Source organism: Bos mutus, chromosome 2 (genome assembly GCF_027580195.1).
Source record: "Bos mutus isolate GX-2022 chromosome 2, NWIPB_WYAK_1.1, whole genome shotgun sequence".
Lineage (NCBI taxonomy): Eukaryota > Metazoa > Chordata > Mammalia > Artiodactyla > Bovidae > Bos > Bos mutus.
This window is the reverse complement of record NC_091618.1, coordinates 111,029,068-111,056,285: the sequence shown is the minus strand read 5'-3', so window position 1 is coordinate 111,056,285 and position 27,218 is coordinate 111,029,068. Positions and strand designations below refer to the sequence as shown.

The 27,218-nt window shown below is 41.7% G+C and overlaps 1 protein-coding gene across 1 annotated transcript in view; it reads right to left on the bottom strand.

The window, feature by feature from the left end:
• Positions 1-25,747, bottom strand: part of CYBRD1 (cytochrome b reductase 1) — a 34,922-nt gene extending 9,175 nt beyond the window's left edge. Inside the window, exons 1-2 of the mRNA XM_005887578.3 lie at positions 25,465-25,747; positions 8,470-8,678 (exon numbers count right to left, since the gene is read on the bottom strand). Coding sequence (XP_005887640.1) covers positions 8,470-8,678; positions 25,465-25,657 — 402 coding nt within the window. The 5' untranslated portion in view covers positions 25,658-25,747. The remainder of the gene's footprint in view (positions 1-8,469; positions 8,679-25,464) is intronic.
• Between the last annotated feature and the right edge of the window lie 1,471 nt (positions 25,748-27,218).

The window sequence follows — 27,218 nt, the reverse complement described above, 5'->3', positions numbered from 1 at the left end:
AGTAACCAGTGAAATAAACAAGAAAATCACAAGACATCATTTTATACCCACCACTTTGGCAATACTTAAAAAGTGAGAAGAGGATGCATGTTGGCAACAATGTGCCATATGTGAACTCTTATTTGCTGCTGACAGCAACATAATTGGAAACACTTTGGAAAACAAGTTGACACTATTTTAGACTGAGCATACAACTGTTATTGTAAGAATACCGCCAGAGAAACCTTTGCATATGAGGGCCAAGAGATGTGTATGTGAATGATCAATTCAGCATTGTCAGAAACAGAATACAACTCAAAATCATCTAAAAGTGTAATAGCAGGAGAATAGATAAGTAAATGTGTGGCCTATTTATGCAGCAGAATACAAAAGTAGAAATGATTAAACTACAGCTAGAGGAGTCAGTATAGTTGAATCGATAGAATGAAAAAAATTGTAATCAAATACTTAATGATACTGTTTCTTAAAAAAATAAAAAATACAAAGTAAACAACATATTGTTTGAGAATTTACAGCATGTGGTAAAATTACAAAGAAAAACAGGAATGAGAAAAAGGTTCTGGAAAACGGTTACCTGCAGGAGTTAGGATAGGTAGAAAAATGTGGGATCAAGTTGAGGGGGAGAGGGGTTCTATGTTTTGTAAATTAAGGTGGATAGTGGAATTATGAGAGTTAATTTTATTATGATTCATAACTTCTACATACACACACACACACTGGCTTGTTTTTTTTTTTTTAAATCCCCCATAGGCTAGATGTCACAAGTAGAAAAAAAGAGCCTACAATTTGAAATGCTTTGCAATTCATAGACAAACACAGGAAGCGTGAAGACTTTCAGCTTGTTTTGGTTGTATTGCTTTGTTGCTAGCCCCCTTTCTTGCTTCTTTTCATTTATTGAAACAGCCTGGACCCTGGCTTCATTTGGCCGGTAAATCTTGACTTTATAAAGTGGTTAAACCAAAGTTCAAGATCACTAAGGTAATCTCTTGACAATCTCTTCCATGCTCTTCATACTCTGTGGTAGGTTTGTTTACTGAGTTGGTCTTGGGAAGAATGCAAACAGACCTCACAAACGTGGATGAATGGCCTGCACACAATTATACTTTGCAATTGAAGTGCACAACAGTTGGCGGCTGTGCAAGTGAGCAGCAAGCAGGCTGCTATAGCTGCTCCAAGAGGGGGGGACTTCCTGTTCTCCACCTACAAGCGGCAGCTCCGAGAACCTCCACTTACGGAGAGTTCGTCCTGATTCACGGAGAAAATGGTTCCCCTTTTTACTTCTAACTTAATCTGACAGAGGCACATCTCTGTCAAAGCATGTTTTCGTGGTTCATGAATTTTTACAACTAAGAATAGGGAGGAATCTTTGTAAATCTTAACAAGAAAGAGGCTTGAAAGTGAAAGTGAAGTCGTGTCAGGCTCTTTGCAACCCCATGGACTGTAGCCTACCAGACTCCTCCGTCCATGGGATTTTCCAGGCAAGAGTACTGGAGTGGGCTGCCATTTCCTTCTCCAGGGGGTCTTCCCAACCCCAGGAATCGAACCCAGGTCTCCTACATTGCAAGCAGACGCTTTACCGTCTGAGCCACCAGGGAAGCCTAAGAAAGAGGCTTAGCTCCTATCAAAAGCAAAGAAAGCAAACTTAGAATTGGTTTCTTTCCATGGGGATAGGAAATATTCTTTCGTTTAATTTCTTCCTGAGAACATCTGGGTGATCTCTTCTGTCACTTCTTCAGGGAAGCAATGCAAGTAACTTAAAAACAGCTTGGATGCAATAACCGAATAAAGTTGGAATGTAGTCATCTTTCCCAGAAAAGGAATAGGAAGGAAATGGTTCATCTGGTCTCCAAACAACCAACCAGAAGTTACCACACATGACATGAATATTCACAACCTGATTTGAGGGAACACTGTTTGCTTATTTAGTTTTAAAAATTGTGTATATATGATCTTTTGTGACATGTGATTTACTTATATTTTAAGACAAAAGAGCCACAAGTTCAAGCAAGAAAAACAAGACGCATTTAAAAATTTAATACCCTCCCCCAGAACAAATAATTCCCCAACAACCCCACAATGGTATTCTGGTATATTCTCCCATAACTTTCTTTACCCATCTACACATAAATGCTTTTTTCCCTTTCTTTCCTCCCCCCTTCTCAAATGACACTTTACCATACACATTATTCTTCAGTATTTTTTTACATTGAAGAACATATAGGAGATGCAAGAGATGCTGGGTTCAATCCCAGGGTCAGGAAGATCCTCCGGAGAAGGAAATGGCAACCCACTCCAGTATTCTTGCCTGGAGAATCCCATGGACAGAGAAGCCTGGCAGGCTATAGTCCATGGGGTCACAAAGAGATACAACTGAGCATGCATACATATCACACACTAGACAGAACTACATTCTTTGTAATAGCTGTGTCATATTCAACAGATTTACCACAGGTTCTTATTGATGGTCATTTAGTTTGCTTCCCATTTCCTGCAAGCACTGCTGCACTAAAAATCCTTTTTTAGAGTTCCTTTTGTGACAGCATTTTATTTCTGATCTCCCCAAATGTGGGACTGCTAGGTTAAAGAGTAAGTATATATGTTACAATGTTGTGTAAAAGTATATATATATTTTAAAAAAAAATAATAGATATTAACAAACTACTTCCCTAATTTGGTGGCAATTCACTTTTCCATAAGCAGTGTAGGAGCGTACCCTTACCTCTCACCTCTATGCCAGCAATGGATATCATTATTGTTCTGTCTATTCCATGGGAGGAAAATTACATTTTATTGTTATTTTAACTTACATTTCTCTAATTTCTTAGTGAGGTTGGACATTTTCTCATATGCTCATTGGTGATTTAATTCTTTCTTATCTGAACTGTCCAAATCTTTTGTTCATAATTCTATTAGGTTGACTTTTTAATTATTGATTTTTAGGAGTTGTTTTGTATATTAAACACATTAAGCCTTAACACATAACAAGATTACTCCCCATATCTCCTTGAGCAGTTCCTGGTGATTTATTATCTTTGGTCACATATACAAACAGTCCTCTATAGCCCCAGGTTCAGAATCCATAAATTCCACCAACCAGAGATAAAAAAAAAAAATGTTCAGAAAAATAACTGCAGAAAGTTCCGAAAAGCAAAACATGAATTTGCCATAGACCAGGAAATATTTATATAGGATTTACATTGTATTCACATAGCATTTACATTGTATTAGGTATTGTAAGTAATCTACAGATGATTTAAAGTATATGGGAGAATGCATATAGGTTATATGCAAATATGTGCTTAGTCACTCAGTCGAGTCCCACTCTTTGCAACTCCATGGACTGTAGCCCACCAGGCTCTTCTGTCCATGGGGATTCTCCAGGCAAGAATACTGGAGTGGGTTGCCATGCCCTCCTGCAAGGGATCTTCCCAGCCTAGGGATCAAACCCAGGTCTTCCTCATTGCAGGCTGATTCTTTACCATCTGAGCCACCAGGCAAGTCCTGTATGCAAATACCACACCAATTTTTACAAGAAGCTTGAGTATCTTTGGAATTTGGTATCTGAGAGGGTCCTGGAACCAATCCCCCAAAGATATTAAGAGATGAAAATAATTTTTAAAAAATTTATGTACCCATATATGTCTTTCTTTTCCTTCTAGATTTCTTGTCAACCTTATAGCCTGCCCTACCTCAGTATTATACAGATTACATGCTTTTTAATTTTCTTTTTCTCTTTTGATTTTGGATTTTTTTATATCCATATCTTTAATCTACTGTATCTGGTATCTTTTTTTTCTTTTGTGTGATATACATAGTCTTTTTGTTTGGTTTCCTTCAAATGGGCAGTCAGTTATGATGATAACATTGATTAAATAAGCATTCTTTCCCTGGTAAATTAAAATACTATAATGTCATAGAAAAAGTTATTATATATACTGTCTGTCTTCTGTGTTCTGGCCATGAATATATTTTGTTTATTCCTGTGGGAATACCTTGTTTTGAATAAAGCAGGTCTCCCTGCACTTCAAAATTTTCTTGGTTATCCTTGGGCACTTATTCTTTTGCATAAAGTTTAAAATTCTCATTGGGTTTAAAATTATAATAAAAATACAGTTGAAGAAGGAAGAATGTTTCTATATTAATTTTTCTCTCTCAGCAGCATGGTATTCCTCTCTTCATACCATATTTTCTGGTTTTTGGTAGAATTTTATAGTACTGCACTGTAAAATTTACAGGATTCTACTTCCTATTCTAAGTGGTTATTTGTAGTATAGGGAAAAGTCATTGGATTCTGTTGGCTATCTTTTACCAGATACTTTTCCAAATTCTTTCATAATTTAGTCATCTCTTGGATTTCTAGATATCATATGATCTGAAAACAGGAAAAAGGGTCACAAATTTTGTATTATTTATATGTATTTTTTTCATTAGCTGTACATTAGCTAAAACCTCTAAAATGAAATTGAATACAAAGGTTGCAAACATCAGTGTTTTATTTTTTAATGGAAATGTCTTCAGTATTTCAGAGTTTAAGCTTATGTTTGCTGTTAGATGTTGGTAAAGGTGTTTATTACTAAAGCTGCCTCCTTAGATATGAAGTATGCAGTACACAATGGGGCCACGTTGAAGAAGAGCTTGTTTCCTCCCAGTGTACTGGATTGGTTTAAAGTATTAGTTCCTTGTAGGTCAAAGTATAAAACAATCTGGAACTGCTAAGCTGCTAAGTCACTTCAGTCGTGTCCGACTCTGTGCGACCCCATAGACAGCAGCCCACCAGGCTCCCCTGTCCCTCAGATTCTCCAGGCAAGAACACTGGAGTGGGTTGCCATTTCCTTCTCCAATGCATGAAAGTGCAAAGTGAAAGTGAAGTCGCTCAGTTGTGTCTGACTCTTAGCGACCCTATGGACTGCAGCCTACCAGGCTCCTCTGCCCATGGGATTTTCCAGGCAACAGTACTGGAGTGGGTTACCATTGCCTTCTCCTAATGTCTTTTTTAAATGATAGATTTCAAATGACCTGACGAATTGCTTATAATGTTATTGGTCTGCTTAGGTTTTCTAATTCCTCTTGGGTCAACTTGTTAGTTTATACTTGGCAAGAAAATAATCATTTTTTCTTTAAGATTTTAAAGAATATTACCATATTATTAAAATTTAATAAACTGTCCTAATTTTAAAATATTATTTGTATCTGTGATTATATTTTTAAAATTCTGAATGATGTGTATATTATGCTTTTTCTCAATCAGATTTGCAGTGGTTTATCTATTTTTATCCTGGGCTTCCTAGGTGGTGCTAGTGGTAAAGAACACACCTACCAATGCAGTAGACGTAGGAGATATGGGTTCAATCCCTGGGTTGGAAAGATCCCCTGGAGGAGGACATGGCAACCCACTCCAGTATTCTTGCCTGGAGAACACGATGGACAGAGAAGCCTGGTGGGCTACAGTCTATAGTCGCGAAGACTTGGACACAACTGAAGCAATTTGCACACGTGCACTTTTATTTTATTCTACTTGTTTTAAAGAACCAGCTTTTCATTTTATCTATAATTTCTTCTATTTTTTTTTAAATTTATGGTTCTGATAGGCTAAATCATGCCTTTTCCCAAAGATGTCTACAACTTAATCCCTGCAAGCTATGAATACATTATAGTAGCAAAAGACACTTTCCTGATGTAATTAAGGTTATGGATGCTTCTGATTGGGGAAAAACCCTGGATTATATGGGCAGCCCAATCTAATCACATAAACCCTTTCAAAAGCAGAGAACTTTGGCTGGAGGAAGAAGAGATGAAGAGGAGAAAGAGGGAGAAGTCAGAGAGATTCCAAGCCAGTTTGATGGAGGGGGGCCATGTGCAAGGAACAGAGTGAGAAGCTAGGAACAGCCCTGAGCTAATAGCCAGTGAAAGACTAGCACCTCAGTCTTACAAGCACAAGGAACTAGATTCTGCCAACAACCTGACCTATTTTGCAAGTTGATTCTACCCTAGAGTCTTTCTATAAAAAGCCCAGGCCAGCTAACACCTTGACTTTGGCCTTGTGAGACCCTGAGCAGAGAAACCAGCCAAGCCAACATGGATTTCTGATGTGCAGAAACTGTGAGGTAATATATTTGTATTGTTTTAAGCCCCCATGTTTGTGGTAAATTGTTACGGCAACAACAGAAAATAATACAATTGTTCACAGATTTTTTTTGGATGGGAGGGAGGGGGTCTTTACTATTCCTTGTATATTTTGCTGTTCTTTTTTATTTCCTTTTTTTCCCTTGTTTTACTGAGATATAAACAATCTTTTATTTTCTTAAGTGAATACTTCATTTATATATTTTAAGTTTTTCTTTCCAATAAATAAACACATTTAAGCCTATATTCCTCTGAGAACCATTTTATCTAAGACCCCAAAATTTTAGAATAAATATTCTCTTTTTTGCTAATTCCGATATATTTCTTGCTGCTGCTGCTAAGTCACTTCAGTCGTGTCTGACTCTGTGCAACCCCATAGACGGCAGCCCACCAGGCTCCCCCATCCCTGGGATTCTCCAGGCAAGAGTACTGGAGTGGGTTGCCATTGCCTTCTCCAATGTATATTTCCTAATCTTACATATTAAGATATAGAGCACAGCATAAAATTAGTTTTCAGAAATTCCAGTTTAAAAGATCTAGTGTAAGAAACTTTGTTTTCATTTTAAAAGCTTTTTATTGTTATACAAGAAATGCATCTATATTTAGAAGATGCAGAAAGTGAAAAGAAAAATAATCAACTAGAACACAGCCCCATAGAGATCATCAGCATTAACATTCTGATACATCTTTGCAAGTGTTCAGAGAATGCTTTGGTGTATAACTAACTTAGTAAAGGCATTTCATCTAATCCATTTTAACTTTGTACTCAGAAGCACAGAACCCTCTCACAGGGAAGCTACACAGAGTTGGGGTGGGTGGTTTCCATTCGGCTTCTCAGAGACACGGCCCTCCACCGAGGATGCTCAAACACAGGTGAGTGATGATGGGGATGTTGCGGAGGCAGCAGAAGCAAGTGGGGAGGGCTCAGGATTGGCAAGACCAGGACCTGAGTCCTAGCTCTGCCACCTGTTCTTCCTCAGTGACCGTAAAGGTTATCTCACTTAAGGGGTTACAGGAGGTAAGCAGAATGCTGTCTGCTTAATGCACAGTGGTATCTGCAGAATGCGCTCTGGCTCTCCTTTACTGCGTCCTGGTGTGGCCCACAGGAGGTGAGGCAAAGTGAGGGGAACCGACAGCTGAAAGCAGAACAGCGAGCTGAGAAAGTCCCGAAAAGATGCTAGTAGGCCAAGGGGACCCCCAAAGCAACTGAGGGATGTCCCCTGCTCGTACCATCCTACTCTGAAGGGAAAGGGCCCACTGGCTGCAGCAGAGGAGGACACTGTCTTCCAGATGAGAACACTGAGGGAAAATCAACTTTGAGGGCAGGAGATCTGGGCTCGGCTCGGCCATCCAGTATGGCATCTTTTCCTTGTTCCTTCTTGATCAGGAAGATCATGTTTGATATAGGATTTTCCCCATGCTCCCCTCTTGTCTGGCACCTTTCAATCCCCTGATCCTTATCTCCTGGCATGCTAATCCAAATTAAATAATTAATAGTGTCCGTATAGCTAGCAACTTCTATTTAGTTAAAATTAAAGAAGACTTAAGGCTTTAAAATCCTTACTTAAGAAGAAGAAAAATGACAAACAAATGTCTTCTAAGAGATCCCTATTTAAAAAGGTCATACATTCATATATTCTAAGATATGCCTTGAGGCTTTACAAACTCACTCCCATTTCTTCTCCTATATCCACAGGAAAGTAAGTTCACAATGATGTCCCAATCAGGAGTTGGATATATGTACTAAGGAAGGGAAATGAATTGACATAGTTTACAAAGATTTTTCAACAAAATGGTTAACACCAAAACCTTAAAAAATTAACCTTTACTTTTGTGACCTTGAACAGCCAAATTCCTATCTCACTCCCTTAACATGTTTAAAAATAGTGCTCTCAAGAGTATGTGTTTTTAATAAATAAAGACATTTAATGAGTGAAATGAAAATTAAAAAATCACTGAGCCTTCAAAATCTAACAAAGATGTAAAAATTCATCTCTTTACTCATAAACTTATAGAAATGACAGGGAATGTGGGGAAGAAATATCGAGCTCTTGCCTGTGCTAGTTCATCCAGCACATGGAATTTAGAGTGCGAACGATGGCAGCCTCGAAATGAAGAGATGGCACTTTCTCAACATACATATGTCCATATTTAAAACCTCACAATCATGCTCAAAACTGAATTCTGGTGCCCCCTCAAGGGAAAATACTTACAATGGAAACAAACTGAATGATGACTAGTGGAAATGAAATGACTTCCAAGAAACTATGAAAAACAGAAAACATCGACAGTATCTGAATTGTTTAACTTTTTGTATCTTGTTTAGAAATACACTGAGATACTGACCTGTAAAATGTAGAGAATGACAGCTGTCAGTCCAACCCAGCTGTGCAGACTGTACATATTGGGGATCTTCTTGGCATTGTGGAAATCAAAAACAGCCACCAGAGAAATAATTGCAAGAATGGCAGCAACAGTGTTTAGCCCTGCATGGATGGATTTCATCAGGAGCTTGCTGCATTTCCAAGTCCATGGCAGTCTGTATACAATGATGGCTGAAGAGAGAAAAAAGGGCACAGAATGTAGTGTTGCTGTTCTTTTAACCAACACAAGATGAATATTTTGACGCAGTGAACACTCCCTTCTATGAAACCCTTTTCTGTTAACTTTGGCTTCTCCTCTCTTCCCTGCCTCTCAGTGGTTCCTTCTTAAGCTCTTTGCTGGCATCTTCTTTACTCCCAACTTACGAATGAACCTTGATGCCTCTCAGGCTCAGTCTTAGGATTTTTTCCTCTCTCTGTGGGTGATCTCATTCAGTCTCTCACTAAAATGCTACCTCCATGGTTGGGACTCCAAAATTCTCATCTCCAGCCCAGAACTTTCTTCTGAACTCCAGACCTACATATTCCAATGGCTTCTTGACATCTCTACATAGATGCCTCTCAAATATCTCAAACTCAACATGTCCCAAACTAAATTCCTAATCTTATGGTCTGGTTTCTTCATATAAGTGCCTTAATTTGACAAGAAAAAGACAGGCTAAAGAATAGAAAAAATAAGCGCAAAGATTTAAATAGACGAAAGAGTATTTCTAAGTATTTCATAAAAGAGTATATCCAAGTGACGAGTAAGCATAATTAAGATATCAACTTCGTTGATCAACAGAGAAATGAGAATACCTCTATCACACGTCTGAATGGCTGAACACGGAAAATACTGAGTACTGGAGAGGCTATGAAACAACAAAACTCTCATGCTCTGCTGCTGAGAGTTTAAAGGAGAACAAACACTTGGGAAAACTAGCAGTATCTACTTAAGCTAAACTTATGCATACCTTTTGTTGTTATTTAGTTGCTCAAGGCTGTATATTGTCTCCCTGCTTATTTAACTTATATGCAGAGTACATCATGAGAAACATTGAACTGGAAGAAACACAAGCTGGAATCAAGATTGCCAGGAGAAATATCAATAACCTCAGATATGCAGATAACACCACCCTTATGGCAGAAAGTGAAGAGGAACTCAAAAGTCTCCTGATGAAAGTGAAAGTGGAGAGTGAAAAAGTTGGCGTAAAGCTCAACATTCAGAAAACGAAGATCATGGCATCCAGTCCCATCACTTCATGGGAAATAGATGGGGAAACAGTGGAAACAGTGTCAGACTTTTATTTTTCTGGCTCCAAAATGACTGCAGATGGTGACTGCAGCCATGAAATTAAAAGACGCTTACTCCTTGGAAGGAAAGTTATGACCAACCTAGATAGCATATTCAAAAGCAGAGACATTACTTTGCCAACAAAGGTCCGTCAAGTCAAGGCTATGCTTTTTCCTGTGGTCATGTATGGATGCGAGAGTTGGACTGTGAAGGCTGAGCGCCGAAGAATTGATGCTTTTGAACTGTGGTGTTGGAGAAGACTCTTGAGAGTCCCTTGGACTGCAAGGAGATCCAACCAGTCCATTCTGAAGGAGATCAGCCCTGGGATTTCTTTGGAAGGAATGATGCTAAAGCTGAAACTCCAGTACTTTGGCCACCTCATGCAAATTGACTCATTGGAAAAGACTCTGATGCTGGGAGGGATTGGGGGCAGGAGGAGAAGGGGACGACAGAGGATGAGATGGCTGGATGGCATCACTGACTCAATGGACATGAGTCTGAGTGAAGTCCAGGAGTTGGTGATAGACAGGGAGGCCTGGCGTGCTGCGATTCATGGGGTCGCAAAGAGTTGGACACGACTGAGCGACTGAACTGAACTGAACTGGAGTCATGTCTAACTCTTTTGCAACCCCATGGATGGTAGTCCACCAGGCTCCCCTGTCCATGGGATTTCCCAGGCAACAATACTGGAGTAGGTTGCCATTTCTTTCTCCAGGGAAATCTTCCCAACCCAGGCATCAAACCCATGTCTCCTGCATTGACAGGTGGGTTCTTTACCACTGAGCCATTATGATATATTAATTCTACTCCTGGGCATATGCCCCAAAGAAATATATACATATATTCACCAAAAGACATGTATTAAGAGTAGTATTATAGCACTATTTGTTGTGGCCAAAACCTGGGAAATTCCCAAATGTTCATCATTAAGAGACTGAATAAATAAATTGTGATATATTCATACCATGGCATGAATGATCTAAAACTAGAACTTAAAAAAAAAAAATAAAATAAAAATAAAAAAATAAAACTAGAACTTCACTCAATGATATGGATCAATCTATAATGTCAATGCCAAGAAACTAGACATAAATAAATACACACTGTATGATTCAATTGATATGAAATATAAAAATAGGCAACACTCATCTTTGCAATAAGAAAAATCAAGACAGGAACTTCTCTGGCAATTTAGTGGTTAAGACTCTCCATGCTTCCAATGCAAGGGACATGGGTTTGATTCCTGGTCAGGGAACTAAGACCCCAGGTGGCCAAAACCTAATTAATTAATTAATTGCCATATACTTTTAAAAAATAAATAAAAGATTTAAAAAATTGAAGAGTCAAGATAGTGGCTGCCCTTGTGAAGAAGGGGTATAGCAACCAGAAAGGAATGCACGAGGGATTTCTGGGCTCCTGCTAATAATCTGATTTTCAACCTGGCTTAATCAATAGATTATATGGCCACCCTATCCAGCATGCAATTAATTTTGTTTGGAAGGTAATATCCTGCCCCAACCTACCCTCATCCCACTCCTTATGTTCATTTCAGGGAAAATTTAAATATCTGGAAACGTATGGCAGGTTGAAAAGTTTAAAGAATACTCTCTTGGAAATAGGTCCCATTATATTAGCAATGGGTCACATAAATTTCTTAATTCCAGAAAAGAAGCAGCAGCGCAAGCTGCTGCCTTTTCCCTTCAAAGACATTTATATTTTGAGTATAAGAAACTTAATTGGATCATAAAAGGTAAAAGATTATCTTGTCCATTTTCAGGCAGAAACACAAAAAACCTACAAAGATATTAATAGATGTGAATTCAGGCACTTTAAAGCTTTCAGCACAAGATGTCAATCTTCCTATTCTTTGGTTCCTTTCTAACATTTGAGAGGCAGGCACCACAGTTAGGACAGATTCCTTTTATCTAATCCAAATTCTGAAGGTTGACTACCTACTCATTTTAGTGCATATATGGCTATCTTATAAATTTGATTGATTATATCAATATTTCCTTGAGGACATAGAAACTTTACAGGTAATCATTTCTATAGTCAATAAATCTTTTCAAGCCATTTAATACAACACCTTGAAAGGTATATGTTTAGGGGGTGCTTTGCCCTGTAGCTTCCAGGATCCTAGTTCCCCAACCAGGGATTGAACCCAGGCCTGACGGTGAAAGCACCAAGTTCTGGCCACTGGTCCCCCAGGGAATTCCCAAAAGGTATGCTTTTAAAAGCTAGTTCAGGAAGTTCCCTGGTGGTGTAGTGGTTAGGATTCCAGGCTTTTACTGTTGTGGCCCAGGTTCAATCCTTGGTCAGGGAACTGAGATCCCACAAGCTGTATGGCATGGCCAAAAAAAATAAATAAATGAAATTAAAAAAATAAAAGTTAGTTCAACATCCTTTGTCATCCTACTTCAATGTCTTTCAGGGCAGAAATACGAGGGCACACACACACACACATACACACGAAACCGAGCTCTTGTAAGGTAGTAGGCACCATACTAAGTGCTCTACTTGTTTTCATTATAATGATCAACTCAACTCTGTGAGGAAGGCATAGTTATTATTACCGCTACACAGAGGAGGAAGTGGAGGCACAGAGAGGTGAAGTAGTTTGTTCAATATCATTGTGTTTTTAAATTAATATCATTGCTATCACCAGCATCATCATCATCGTCAGCATCATATCCTCCAGGCACCACCCAGGGGAAGGACTCTTAGATTGCAGGGCTTGAATGGATGAATCCACATGCATAAGGGAAATACTCAGGCTGTTTCCCTGAAAAGCAAATTATGAGTCATGAATCACGACAGCTTTTCCTCCCTAATCTGGGTCATATTATACCCAAAATTTCCAAAATCAAAACTAAGCTCAGATGTTAGAAATCAGGAATAGTTATCAAGGATGAGGAGAGTTCAAGGGTTACCAGGGGGATTCTGGGGTGCCTGGAATGTTGTCTCATGATGCGAGCTTGAGTGTGCTCATGCGATGAAAACACGTCCCTTATGATTTAGGTACTTTTCTGCATGTATGTGGTTCTTGAACAAAAAGTACCTGAAAAATGTCCAAAATTCAAAGACAACTATGTTCCCAGTAAAGAACTTTCACTCTTCTCCATACTGCAAGAACCCCAGAAAAATGTGTCAAATTTTTCACAAAACTGAAAGTCTACCCTCTTTGAGTGTCAAAACTTGATTTTTAAACTTTTCACATTTACCCAAATGATTTTGCCCACTAGCTTTCCTTCTCTAGCAATAGCATGAGTGGGACACAATCTAATCTTTTATTGATGGTTTGGGGTTATCAGTAAAACATACTGTCCTATTACTTTGAAGCAGGAGAGGTACTTACCTCTGATCCAAGTGGGCCCAGATAATTACGTTTTTGTTTTCTCTAGTCCTTGAGTCTAGTTTTAGAATTTTCTATTTCCTCTTTTAGTTTCTTGCCCAGGTTAGGGTGCCTGCCTCCAACCTCTCCTCTCATCAGCCTGCACTATCTATTATTCCTACCAGCTTTAAGTTCTAGTTGATAAATTTTTAGGATGGCAAAACTCTTTTAACATCTTTAAATATGGATGGTGACTACATGGGGATCTGTTATATTAGTTTCTGTATGGTTGAAAGAGTTCATGAATAAAATTTCTGTAAGCCTGCAAACCTAATAGGCAATTAGTCTCACCTTCTAAGTAGGAAGCTTGTGGAAACCTCAGTGGCTCTCTCATAGGAGGCAGGCATGGAGTTTTCAGCACCTGTCCTGGTGATAGAGAAGTTCTGCACGGTAGCTAAGTTTCAAATGCTCTCTGGATAAATGGAGGATAACTCCAAAGTGATGCATTTGCATAATGTGTTTATGTGCCTTTTAAAATGCATAAATAACCCAAATATGGTGAACTTCAGGAGAAAGGGCAACCTTAACAAATCAACCACATTTCTTCAACAAGAAGCTTTTTTCAACAGCAGTAAAAACTGCCTGTAGAGTGGAATTTAAATATTTCTTGCTTCTCTGGCTTGGCACTTACCTAGACACCATTCCTGAGGTTCAGTGAGAAGGAAGAAAAAGTTCTCAGAAGCTCATGAGGAGGGGAAATGCTATCAGACAGCTACTTGTGACTGAAACAAGGGTTTTCTGTTACAGGTCTGAGATGGCAAAACCATTTGGGGCAAGAAAAGAAGGGGAAACATGAACACATGTATGTGAAAAATACGTTTAAAATTTTTTTTAACTTTAAACTTTTTATTTTGTATTGGTGTATAGCTGATTAACAACGTTGTGGTAATTTCAGGTGAACAGTGAAGGGACTCAGTCATACATATACATGTATCCATTCTCCCCCAAACACCCCTCCCACCCAGGCTGGCTGATGGTGGAACATGCTGTTGTGATAAACTTGAAAAGGAAGGAGGGAAGGCAGGCAGGCAAGGAGGGAGGGAGGGAGGAAGACCTGTGTACAATTATTTTTTCAACAATGAAGAGGGAAACGCAGTAACTTGAGTTGTATTTACGTATTAGAAATCTTCTCAGTTCCTAAGCAGCATAATCAACTCAGGGATATGTGAAATACAAATTCTCCAAGATGTAATCTCTGGTTTGACACCAGCTTTCCATCCATATACCATTACAAAACTATCCACATACACAAATTTGTCTTGTAGCAAACAATGCAAATGTAGAATTTGTCAAAGTGAATGTGGGGAGAAGGGCACTTGGAGGGAGAGAAATGTCCCCATACATAGAAAACAATTTGACTCTAGTTCTTCTTTCTTTAAATCTTGTGATTTATGAAGATAGGAGCACATCTGTCTAGGTCACGGTCAGATCCCAGCATTTAGCAAAGAGCTCACAGAGCCTAGCACATAGCAGAAATTCAATAAGTATGTGTTGAATATATAAATCTTAATAAAGTACAGTAATTTATTATTTCCCAGAAAACGAGCAGATTCTCTTTTAAAATGCACAAATTAAAACTTCAACCGCTGACCCAAGTGTTGTGTGTATATGCTCAATCGTGTCTGACTCTTTGAGAACCCATGGACTGGAGCCTGCCAGGCTCCTTTGTCCATGGGATTTTCCAGGCAAGAATACTGGAGTGGGTTGCCATTTCCTTCTCCAGGAAAGGTAGTCAGATCTAACTGCTGACCCAAGTGTTAGCTCATATTAAACCAAATGGTCCTTTCAAATCAGTAAAAAGTATTCTGCCCTTGGACCCACTTAATAGCTTTAGATAAGCTTTAAGTGAACCACAAAATAAGTTATTAAAAGTGAAGTACACTGGAAATTGAAGACCTTTATAAACTCTGCTTAAATATGGTGTGCCCATCACACTTTTCTTAACTTTTTGAATAAAGTATTATTTTGACCTCCTTGGTAGAATGTTCCGAACAGGACTATTAAAATTTATAATTTATTTCCCTGTGTACCCCAGAATGTAGCAGACTCAACCCAAAGGACCTCAAGTTTAAATGTACAAGCAGAGAACCCCCTTTAAGTATGCTTCCTGAAAAGATTCCTACAGCAACTATCAGGGCGAACCTGAGCTCTGAAACATGCCTGTGTACTCAGACTGTCTCACAGCATGAATGTCATGAAACTGAAAACCTCTGGAGAATCAGAATGAAGGAAGTGATCTGAGCGATTTGGAAGATTTGTTTTAGCATCTTGGTGCTAGAAGCATCTCTCTGAAGTGACTAAAATCCTCACAAAGGTATCTTCTGGGTACCAAATAGTGTATGAAAAGAGAAAAATTCAATTAATTGGCTAGACATTTACAAATATTCAGAAAACTTGCATTGTTAACAACACCAGCCATATTTTCGCTATATTTTCTTGTGCCTCAATCAATATTATAACAGATTAGAAATAGTATTGGCTCTGATATCACTGTGGAGAAGGCGATGGCACCCCACTCCAGTACTTTGCCTGGAAAATCCATGGATGGAGAAGCCTAGTAGGCTGCAGTCCATGGGGTCGCTAAGAGTCGGACATGACTGAGCGACTTCACTTTCACTTTCATGCATTGGAGAAGGAAATGGCAACCCACTCCAGTGTTCTTGCCTGGAGAATCCCAGGGACGGGGGAGCCTGGTGGCTGCCGTCTATGGGGCCATACAGAGTCAGATACGACTGAAGCGACTTGGCAGTAGCAGTTAGCTGATATCACTGGTGGTAAATTTAACCCTGGTCAGGCATTTGACCTCTAAAATTAGGAGCTGAACTTCAAGTCCTAGACAGCTCTAAATATTTAGGGCTCAGGTGGAGATAGGACTACATCTTACTCATTTGTTTTACACAGTGTCTGGCATACAGTAGTGGAGGTGATGGCATTCCAGTGGAGCTATTTCAAATCCTCAAAGATGATGCTGTGAAAGTGCTGCACTCAATATGCCAGCAGATTTGGAAAACTCAGCAGTGGCACAGGACTGGAAAAGGTCAGTTTTCATTCCAATCCCAAAGAAACGCAATGCCAAAGAATTCTCAAACTACCGCACAATTGCACTCATCTCACACACTAGCAAAGAAATGCTCAAAATTCTCCAAGCCAGGCTTCAGTAATATGTGAACCGCAAACTTCCTGATGTTCAAGCTGGTTTTAGAAAAGGCAGAAGAACCAGAGATCAAATTGCCAACATCCTCTGGATCATGGAAAAAGCAAGAGAGTTCCAGAAAAACATCTATTTTGGCTTTATTGACTATGCCAAAGCCTTTGTGTGGATCACAATAAACTGTGGAAAATTCTGAAAGAGATGGGAATACCAGAACACCTGATCTGCCTCTTGAGAAATCTGTATGCAGGTCAGGAAGCAACAGTTAGAACTGGACATGGAACAACAGACTGGTTCCAAATAGGAAAAGGAGTTCGTCAAGGCTGTATATTGTCACTCTGTTTATTTAACTTATATGCAGAGTACATCATGAGAAACGCTGGGCTGCAAGAAGCACAAGCTTGAATCAAGATTGCTGGGAGAAATATCAATAACTTCAGATATGCAGATGACACCACCCTTATGGCAGAAAGTGAAGAGGAACTCAAAAGCCTCTTGATGAAAGTGAAAGTGGAGAGTGAAAAAGTTGGCTTAAAGCTCAACATTCAGAAAACGAAGATCATGGCATCCTGTCCCACCACTTCATGGGAAATAGATGGGGAAACAGTGGAAACAGTGTCAGACTTTATTTTTCTGGGCTCCAAAGTCACTGCAGATGGTGACTGCAGCCAGGAAATTAAAAGATGCTTACTCCTTGGAAGGAAGGTTATGACCAACCTAGATAGCATATTCAAAAGCAGAGACATTACTTTGCCAACAAAGGTTCGTCTAGTCAAGGCTATGGTTTTTCCTGTGGTCATGTATGGATGTGAGAGTTGGACTGTGAAGAAGGCTGAGCGCTGAAGAATTGATGCTTTTGAACTGTGGTGTTGGAGAAGACTCTAGAGAGTCCCTTGGACTGCAAGGAGATCCAAGCAGTCCATTCTGAAGGAGATCAGCCCTGGGATTTCTTTGGAAGGAATGATGCTAAAGCTGACACTCCAGTACTTTGGCCACCTCGTGCGAAGAGTTGACTCATTGGAAAAGACTCTGATGCTGGGAGGGATTGGGGGCAGGAGGAGAAGCGGACGACAGAGGATGAGATGGCTGGATGGCATCACTGACTCGATGGACGTGAGTGTCAGTGAACTCGGGAGTTGGTGATGGACAGGGAGGCCTGGCGTGCTGTGATTCATGGGGTCGAAAAGAGTCGGACACGACTGAGCGACTGAACTGAACTGAAGTGCTTAAATATTGTATGCTAGTTAAATAAATAGGATAATATGTGAAGAAATTGAATGAATGAATAAACAGACTTAGAAAGGTACAGCTGAAGTCTGCAACCATTTTGAAGCCTGTTCTGATTTTTTAAGAAAGTTTCTATAGGAAAAAAAGTTATAACAAAGATATCTGGTCTATATTTCTTAAAAGGGAAGATTGTTCTACTTTTTAAGGGAAATGTTGAAAAGCCCACTAAGGCAAGACAGAAAACTCTAGAGGTCACTGGAAGATAGAGACTGGATTTGGTCCACAGAAGTGTTTTGTTTGATTAGCATGATGATGTGGAGGTTTTGGTTTTGTGGCTGGTTTACTTTTAGACTGAACCCAGTTTTTTTTTTTTTAATCTGGATTCTCTTGGATAATGAGAAGCTCTGACCTCTGAGAGGATCCCCACATTGCCCCAACCTGCTGGAGCTAAGAGCTTTCTATTTCGCCAGGAGGAGGCCATCTCTAGTTCCCTGCAGTTCCTACCCCTCACACAAAGCCCGTACCTATACCCTGTGGCCAAGCATCTGAACTTTGGTTAACTGTGCTCGTAAACACAGTGGCTTCTCCCGAGTGTTATTAGGCAACACTGCTCATAATAAAATGGACCCCTGATTGGTAAACTGTGTCTGGACTGAGAAGAACAATGAAAAGTCTACAAATACCTGAAGAAAATGCCATGCTTTGGGCTTCCCGGAGTGCAGTGTAACTGCCATATCCAGTATTGGTTTCCTAGGGCTGCCGTAACAAAGGACCAAAAACTGAGAGACTTCAAACAGAAATGTATTCCCTCACAATTCTGGAGGCCAGAAGTCTAAGATCAAGTTGCTGGCAAGACTGGTTCCTTCAGGAGGCTCTGAGAATCCATTCCATTCCTCCCTCTTAGCTTCTGGTAGCTGCTGGCAATTCTTGGTGCTCCCCTGACTTGTCCACAGATGACTCCAATCTCTGCCTCCATTTTTACAAGACCCTCCCCTCTGTGTGTCTGTGCCTCAAATTTCCTTCTCTTTTCTCTTAAAAGGACACCAGTTATTGGGTTTAGGGCCCATCCTAAACCCGGGCTGACCTAATCTTAAGATCCTTAATTACGTCTGCAAAGGGCTTCCCTGGTGGCTCAGTGGTAAAGAATCCCCTGCTAATGCTTTGATCCCTGATCCGAGAAGATGCCACATGCCATGGAGCAACTAAGTCCATGTGCCACGGTTACTGAGCCTGTGCCCTGCAGCCCGTGCTCCGCAAGGAGAAGCCACCGCAGTGAGAAACCCATGCACCGCCGCTGGAGCATAGACCCCCACTCGCCACAGCTAGAGAAAAGCCTACACAGTAACGAAGACTCAGCACAGCCAAAGATGAGTAAAAAACAAAATTATATAAAACTATTACATCTGCAAAGATGCTAAGCCCCTTCAGAGGTCACTGAGATTAGGACTTGAACATGTTTTTTGGAAGTCACTGTTCAACTCACCATGTATTGTTTTCAGGGGCACTAGAAACCAGGTCCATAGAGCATTTACAAGAGATTTCGGTTCAGTAAATCTTAAGGTCCCATGCGGGCCATGGGACCTTAAGCCCCAATCCCATCAATGGAGATCTCATCTCCTGATGTCTGGACAGTCACCTGGGGACAGGAGAGCTGATGGAGGGATTTACGCTGCGAGGATGCCCACTAAGGAGCACCTGTCACTGCCCTGACAGCAAACTCCGGTTCCTGTCCTACATTCCTCCTGCATAGACTGGTGTCCAGTGTAGACCAGGAATTTGTGTGTTTGAATGTTTAAAGCCAGGAAGACATTCTGGTGGGTGCTACACACCCAACCCACTTCACATATTCACTTTATATGCCATCCTTGTATCTATGACCCCCAGTTTAAAGGACTGGCCAAATTTTCATTAATTTAGTGAATATTTATTGAATGCCAATTACATGTTAGGTAATTTTCTGCCCACCATGGATACAGCAGTGAAGAAGACAGACAAGGGAGCTTACATTCAAATGGAAGATAAGAAAGAAAGGGAGGAAGAGAAGTAGGGAGGGAGGGAGAAAATAGTCAGTGGTCAGAATTTGGTTAATATTATATTTTGAATTTGGAATTTATATGATTTCATATGGGCTGGATGAGAAGTATGGAAGAAGCAGAGGCATCAAGGATGACTATATAGTTCTGACATGAACATACATCTGGAAGGATGAAGTTGCCATTTAATGAGATGGGGAAGCCTATAGGAGGAGAAGTTTGGGGGGGTATGAGGAAGACGGAGAGTTGAGATTTGGACATGTCTATTTGACATACAAGTTGAGAGTTTGAGTAGATGGATATTTGAGTCTGGAGTTCAGGGGAGAGGTCCAGGTGAACATAAATATAGGAGGATTCAGGGGGATACATGGTGTTTAAAGCCACAAGACTAAATGAGATGACCAAGATTCTGAGTGGATCAGGAGAGGAGAATTGGTCAGAAAACTGAAGCTCAGGCTCTCTAACCTTAATGGATCAGGGAGATGAGGAGGAGCCAGCAAAGGACACGAAAAGGAGTAGGCAATGAGGAGAGAAGAGCCAAGAGAGTCAGGGATCCTGGAAGCCCAAGTGAAGAAGTGTCCCAAGGAGGAATAGTGGGTCAGTTGCACCAAATGTTGCTTTTTGGTCAAGCAAGATGAGGACTGAGAATTGATGACGGCTGGAATTAGCAATGTGGAGGCAATTGGTTATGTTAAGAGCAATTTTGGTGCAGCAGTAGAGAGGAAGCCTGATTGGAGTGGGGTCAAGAGACAATAGGAGGAGAGGAACTGGAGACTGCAGGTATTGACAAGTATTTCTAAAAGTTCTGTGATAAGGCAAGCAGGGATTTTAGGCAGTAGCTGAAAGGGGAGTAAGGGGTCAAGAGTATGGTTGTTTTTTAAGATAAAAGACATTATAACACATTGGAAATGATCCAATGGGGTGGGAACTTGATGCACAAGGAAAAAGGGAGACCTGCTGGAGTGAAGAGGTGCAGGCAGTAACACTCCAATAAGCTCAAGGCCTTTACAGTAGAGATGCAATTCCAATACACCATCATGCCCATTCTCCCCCAAGGCTGACTTAATCGGTGCTTCCAAACCAGCTATAAACAGCAGGATCACTGAGAAGAAAGGTGGGCACTTCTCCTTTAGATGCTACTATTACTATCCCTGAATTCCCAGGTGGTGCAGTGGTGAAGAACCTGCCTGCCAATGCAGGGGACACAAGAGACTGTGTCGAAGGTTCGATCCCAGGCTTGGGAAGATCCCCTGGAGTAGTAAATGGCAACCTGCTCCAGTATTCTTGCCTGGAAAATCCCACAGACAGAGGAGCCTGGCAGGCTACAGTCCATGGGGTCTCAAAGAGTCGAACATGACTGCACACACACACCCAACAATGCATTACTATCTCCACAAATGAGTGGCTGTAAAAGTGCATTGTTACAATTAACAATGGTACTGAGAACCATCATTCAACAGCTATTTATTGGCCTACTTTGTGCCAGTTCTAGGTGTTATTCTAGACACTGGGGACACAACAGTGAAATACTCATGTCTGAAACATTTTTATTAGTTACATCACAAAGAGATCTGTATGCACTTATTTTTAACAAAAAAGAAAAATGTGTTTGGGGTTGTCTTGAATATTTATGCTTTGTAAAAAGCCCCGTTTCTTTATGAGTGATAGGCTTTATTATCTATGGTGTTCCAAAGGCTGGTTTTGGAATAGGTATCTGAGGCACTTTCTCCACTCTCTGCCAGGTTTTACCCCAAGAGCCTTTCCAAATATATTTAAGTGGTCTTGGAATTTGGTCACTTTTAGGTACGTTAATAGATATCGCACTTGCCTTTTAAGAACCACTCAATTTCGTCTTGTTAGTCTTTTAAATGTGACTTAAATGAAGTTATAGTCTCTCACAAAACCAACCTGAGATCATTACACTATTGAATTTCTCTTCCCTCAGTTTATATAGTCAAAAGAGTTCTACACATGACAAACTAGGGAGTATAGGGTTGCTGAGACTTTTCACTACGTTTATATACCTGAATTTTCTACCTGTTTCTAAAAAACACTTTCCACCTTGCTGAACCTTTTAGAAGGTCAACAGCTACTTGGAGAGCATTTATTTGTTTCAGTCTTTTCTGTGGCCTTTTCAAGTTTTGTTCCTCTGATTTCCTGGCAGTATACTTATTTCATGGGAAACATTCCTTTCAGAGAAGCACAAAGCTCTTCTAAAGGTCTCTTTGAAACTTCCTCATTCATGTTTGCTAGATTTCCTACAAGTTTAAAATTTTATTTCAGCTTTAAATATCCTATAGTCTGTTATACTTTATTTTAGAACACGTATATTTTCCAAAAGACATACACAGACATTTATTTTGTAACTTTTGTATTACCCTTGCTTTCTTCAGAGCTTACTTCTTACAAGTATTTCAAAGGACATATACCAGTTCTCATACAGTTTTAAATATTGTTTGCTCTCTGCATTTGTGAAGCATTTCTCTAATCTCTTGGGCTTCCCTTGTGACTCAGCTGGTAAAGAATCTGCCTGCAATGTGGGAGACCTGGGTTAGCTCCCTGGGTTGGGAAGATCCCCTGGAGAAGGGAAAGGCTACCCACTCCAGTATTCTGGCCTGGAGAATTCCATGGACTGTATAGGGGTCGCAAAGAGTCGGACATGACTGAGTGACTTTCCCTTTTCTCATCTCTAAACATGTGTGCATCACAGAACTCAATTACATCATGTTCACTATTAGAGATCTGAAACAACATAGCCTAAAAATTTGCTCCTTGAAGCAATTACACACAGTACAAAAGGCTTTTATAACACGGATGGTCTATAACACGTGTGTCCCCTGTCCCCCCCCACCCCTCGTCTATAAGGTCAACTCTTTACTCCTACTCATTCTACTGGAGGCTTTCTACTGCGGGATGTGAGGAAGTGCAGGTGGGCCAAAACTTGCAAGAATTCATGAGGTCTATGTATGTGCCTATACGTATGAGAAAGTTTACATTCATGTCAATTAAATGTGTCATCTACATAGAGAACGGACTTGTGGCTGCCAAGGGGCAGAGGGTGGGGAGGGATGGATTGGGAGTTTGGGATTAGCAAATGCAAACTATTACATATAGAATGGATAGACAATAAGGTCCTACTGTATAGCACAGGATATATTCAACATCCTGTGATAAACCATGGAAAAGAATGTGAAAAATAATGTATATATGTATTACTGAATCATTTTGCTGTAGAGTAGAAATTAACACAACATTTTAAGTCAACTATACTTCAATAGAATACATTTTAAAAATAAAAAATAAATGTGTCATTTGATTAAAGTGTTTTGCATGCCTGGAATCCAAATAGTAAACAGGATGGGTAATGTTGATAGGACAAACATTCCAAAACTAATACAAATACAGCAGTTATGCTTAAATGAAGGCAGCAGATGAAAATTTCCAAAATATCCATGTTCATATTTTTGCTGCAAAGTGAATGTAAACAGACTTTTAAAAGCCCAAAGTTTAGACAAACTATAAATTCTTTTAGGAAAACTGTGATGGACTCTATCATGAAGAGTTTCAAAGTGTTTTTTAGATGAAGCTTTTTGCTTCTCTAAAAAGGGTATTTTACAGAGAATAAGCATATTGCCTTAAGAGTAGAGAAATGAAACTTGAAAATAAAACCACTGAAAACATGTATAGTACTTCTACAGGCAACTTACTTAGCTGCTCCATGCCTCAGTTTACGCTTCTATATATCTGTGAATTAATGCCCTGAGTGGGTGCACAGAGGCACTCAATAAACGATAGGCCATCTCCTTTTTAGAAGTCAAGAAACAAGTATTATCACCTGTTTCTATTACCTTAAATTATGAGAAGATCTTGTAGCCCCTCGGTAAAGTTTCTTAGTATTAGGTGCTGCTCAGAGGACTAGGTTGGAAGAGATGAAGAGTGTTTCTACTGCTTTGAGCAAACAGAAGATTTTGACAGCTCCAGCCAAACTTGAGGGCTCCACCAGGAAGGAAATAGTGCTTCTGCCAACAGTGACTTTGGAACTCGAGTATGTTTTTCTCATTTTAGTTTAGTGGCAAAATAACTTGAGACTTACGCAACGAACGACTCAGCCGTCCAGTGGTATTCACACCGGGGTGGATGCCAATCTCACACCAGGGAAGTCTCCATAGCTGGACACTGGCAGCAGCTTCCTCTACCTCCCAGAGTGGGAACATGCCACTATCCAGCCACACTGGCCAAGGCTGCTGCCCAAGTTTTAATCGGAAACAAAAATCTTTTCTTTAGGAATGAGGTCGGTGCTTTTTTGATCTCTTGTTTGTTTGGGGAAAGTTAAATACTGGTGGAGAAAAGGCAGCCTGCTCAGAGGCAAGGCTAGTGGTTTCAGCTGGTGGGCATCTGTTTCCCAGTCCTTTCCTCTCCTCTCCTTTCTTCTCTATGATATAACCCCAGTCCACTACTCCTGCCTTTTTCTAAATGCTTTCTCTGCCAAGGCCTTGACTTCACTTTTTGGAAAGTGGTTACAAATAAATGGCGCTTGCAGCACTAGCTAGAGGTTCCTCCAGCTCAACAACAGCTCAAAGAAAAGAAAGCTGTCAGCACATGCACAAAGATAAGAAGATCTGCCACTGACGAGAGAGGAGGTAGGCGGGGAAACAGTGAAGGTGGTCAAAAGGTACAGCCCTCCAGTTCTAAAGGGATGTAATGTAGCAGAACAGTGGTGACAAGTAATAATAATATATTGTAGATCTGAACAATGCTACAGAGACTATATTCTTTAGCAATGTTCTAAATGCTAAGTGAGATGAGATCTAGTTCTCATCCCATCTCAAAGGGGAAAAAATTGTAACTATGTGAGGTGATGGATGTTAATTAGTAATAGGTATCTCCATCTATAATCATGTTACACACCTGAAACGAATATGTCAATTATAGCTCAAAACAAAAACAACCATCCACTGAGTCCCCCCTCCGTGCCAGGCTCATCCGAGAGAACGCAGGCCGGGCAGCAAACCCCAAAGAAGTCCCAAGCATAAGCATCTCTCTCACTCAGCCAGGCGGCCACGGAGCCCCTGCGGGCATCTCTGGCCCCATGATCCGGGCCAGTGCCCAACAGGAAGCCCCGCAGGGGAACTTTCGCCAGTCTGCAGCCGCAAAAACAAGTCGGGCTCAAGACTGTCCAGTAACCTGGAGATGCAGCGAAACACCGTTTTGAATCCTGGCAGCTTCTTGGGCTCGACTGAGTTTAACGCTCTAGGAGTGAAACCAGAGTTGATGCTTCCTTCACTCACTCGTGAGGCCACCCGCTGACGGGCCTCCCCTTCGCTCAGGGCTTTAGAGAAAATTAGAGAAGATGAGACAAGAGGCCAATTCTCCCCACTCCATTCGCCCCCGCCCCACCACCGTTGCTTTCCTCTCCTAACCCGAAGTCTCAAAGCAAGTTCAACGACAGGCCTAAAGAGATCTCCGCGCCCCTGACTGCGCAGGGCTGGTCCCACAGGGGGTGATTTTCGGGGGGCTCGCGGGCTGCCTGGCCGCACCGCGCTCCTGCATCTCCCCCCTGCTCCCAAGCTTGGTGGAGTCTGGTGTAGCGTCCCAGCCACTGGCAGTAACGTTAACCTAGCCGGGTCGGTTGACCCAGCTACGCGTCTTCCAGCGAACCCGAGTCTCGCGCGCCCCGCCCCACCGCCGCGACTCCCGCGCTCGCCCAAGTCCGCCCGGCCCGCGGCCCCCGGGCGCCGGACCAGCCACCTCCCTCTGCGCTGCCGACTCGGCTCCCTGGCCCCCGCTACTCCTTCACCCCTTCCCTCGCCCAGCCTCACTCGGTTGGAACTGGGTCGGGAACCTCGGCCCCTCCTCCCCCGCCGCCTCCCAGGAGGTGCCAGTACCGATGCCCAGGATGAAGACGAAGCCGGTGACCACGAGCACCGGGTGCCAGTTAAACTCGAGCGCGGTCCCGTCCCAGCCGAGCCCCTCTCGGTGGTGGAGGACCCAGATGAGGGTGAAGATCACAGACAGGAAGCCGACGAGCAGCGCCGACACCAGCAGCGCCAAGAAGCCCCTGTAGCCCTCCATGGCCATCAACGCCCCATACTCCGCGCGGTGGCGGCGAAGGAACTGGGCGAGGCGGCGGCCCCCGGGTACTGGCCGGCGGCGGGACGCGGCGTCGACTTTTAGGAGCTGTCTCCGCCCCGGGGAGGGGCTTTGTCGCGGGCCTGCCTGGGATGCGGGGCCTCGGGGCGGGGGCAGCTGGCCCTTAGCTCAGAAACTAGCCCCACCCTGGGGATCTCGTGGTCGGTGTCTGCGCTTGCCGAGAGCTCGAGTAACCGATCTGGTTAGTTGTTGAGAGCAAGAGTCCAGAAGTTTCCACACCCACCACTTTAACTTTTCCCGTGTCTCTTCCTTCTCTGAGAGGAGGCTGAAAGGCAGTGGTGTGCACAATCGGTTAACAGAAGAGAGGGGTCCGTCGGGTGGCTTTGTGTGTGTGATTTTGACTTACGAAGCCTCCTAAGCTGCAGACCTAGAGGACTGGCTGTCTTTGATGCCAAGGAGGAACCTGTGAGACAGTGTGTACCTGGTCTCATCTAGCAAGAAAACTACTGGCAGTGAGCACCTAACAGAGAAAGCAGACACCTCTTGGACTCTCTACTTCCCCATATGTGATAAAAATGCATCTTAAAAGTGCCACCTGTTCAAACGTATTTGGACGAAAGCCTCATCTTGGTGGCCTGAGCTTACTCACTCCCTGCCCTCTTTCCAACACTCAGTTCACCCTTCTCCACTGGACAAGAAAAGCGACAGAATTATCATTCCTGTTGAAGAAGGCAGAGCTGTGGCTGCAAGGTCTCCCAGAATGCATTTGGGAACCTTAACTTCTAGCTCCTCCTGTGGCTCATCTCCAAAGAATTAATTGTTTACCATATTGTCTTGTTGCCATTGTGAAAGCCCTTAGAATGTGTAGGAGGTGTATGGGCGTGATTTTCGATGGAAAAGACAGGTTTTAGGCAAGGAAGTAGAAGTGTCACGCACTGGTAGTGGTCCAAGATTAAGGTCTAAGAGTTAGAGGCTACAGACTTCACTGCTGTCACTAGTTTTCCATTGATGGTAAAAAGAAAGGAAGAAAAAGAGAGTAAACAAATGGGAAAAAAAGGACCCCTAACCACAGTATGGGGCTTCACCCGTGGCTCAGTGGTAAGAATCTGCCAGCCAATGCAGGAGACGCAGGTTTGATCCCTGGGTGTGGAACATCCCCTGGAGAAGGACGTGGCAACCCATTCCAATATTCTTGCCTGGAAAACCCCATGGACAGAGGAGCCTGGTGGGTTGTAGTCCATGGAGTCATGAAAGAGTCAGATGTAACTTAACAACATCCACAGTGTAAGGCTCTCTATGGTCTGGCCCTGTTGTCCATGGCTTCTCTCCCAGTTCCTGACCACTTCCTACGCATGTCCCTGCCTCTAAAATTGCCCAACACCATTTCCACCAAGAAACCTTACCTGTGTCTGCTTACACCCCTATCTTATACATGGACAGAGGAGTCTGGAGGGCTACATTCCATAGCATCGCAAAGAGTTGGACTAAAGTGACTTAGCATGCATGCACACAACCACCTCCCCATCCAGTGCTTCTCTGCATCACTCAC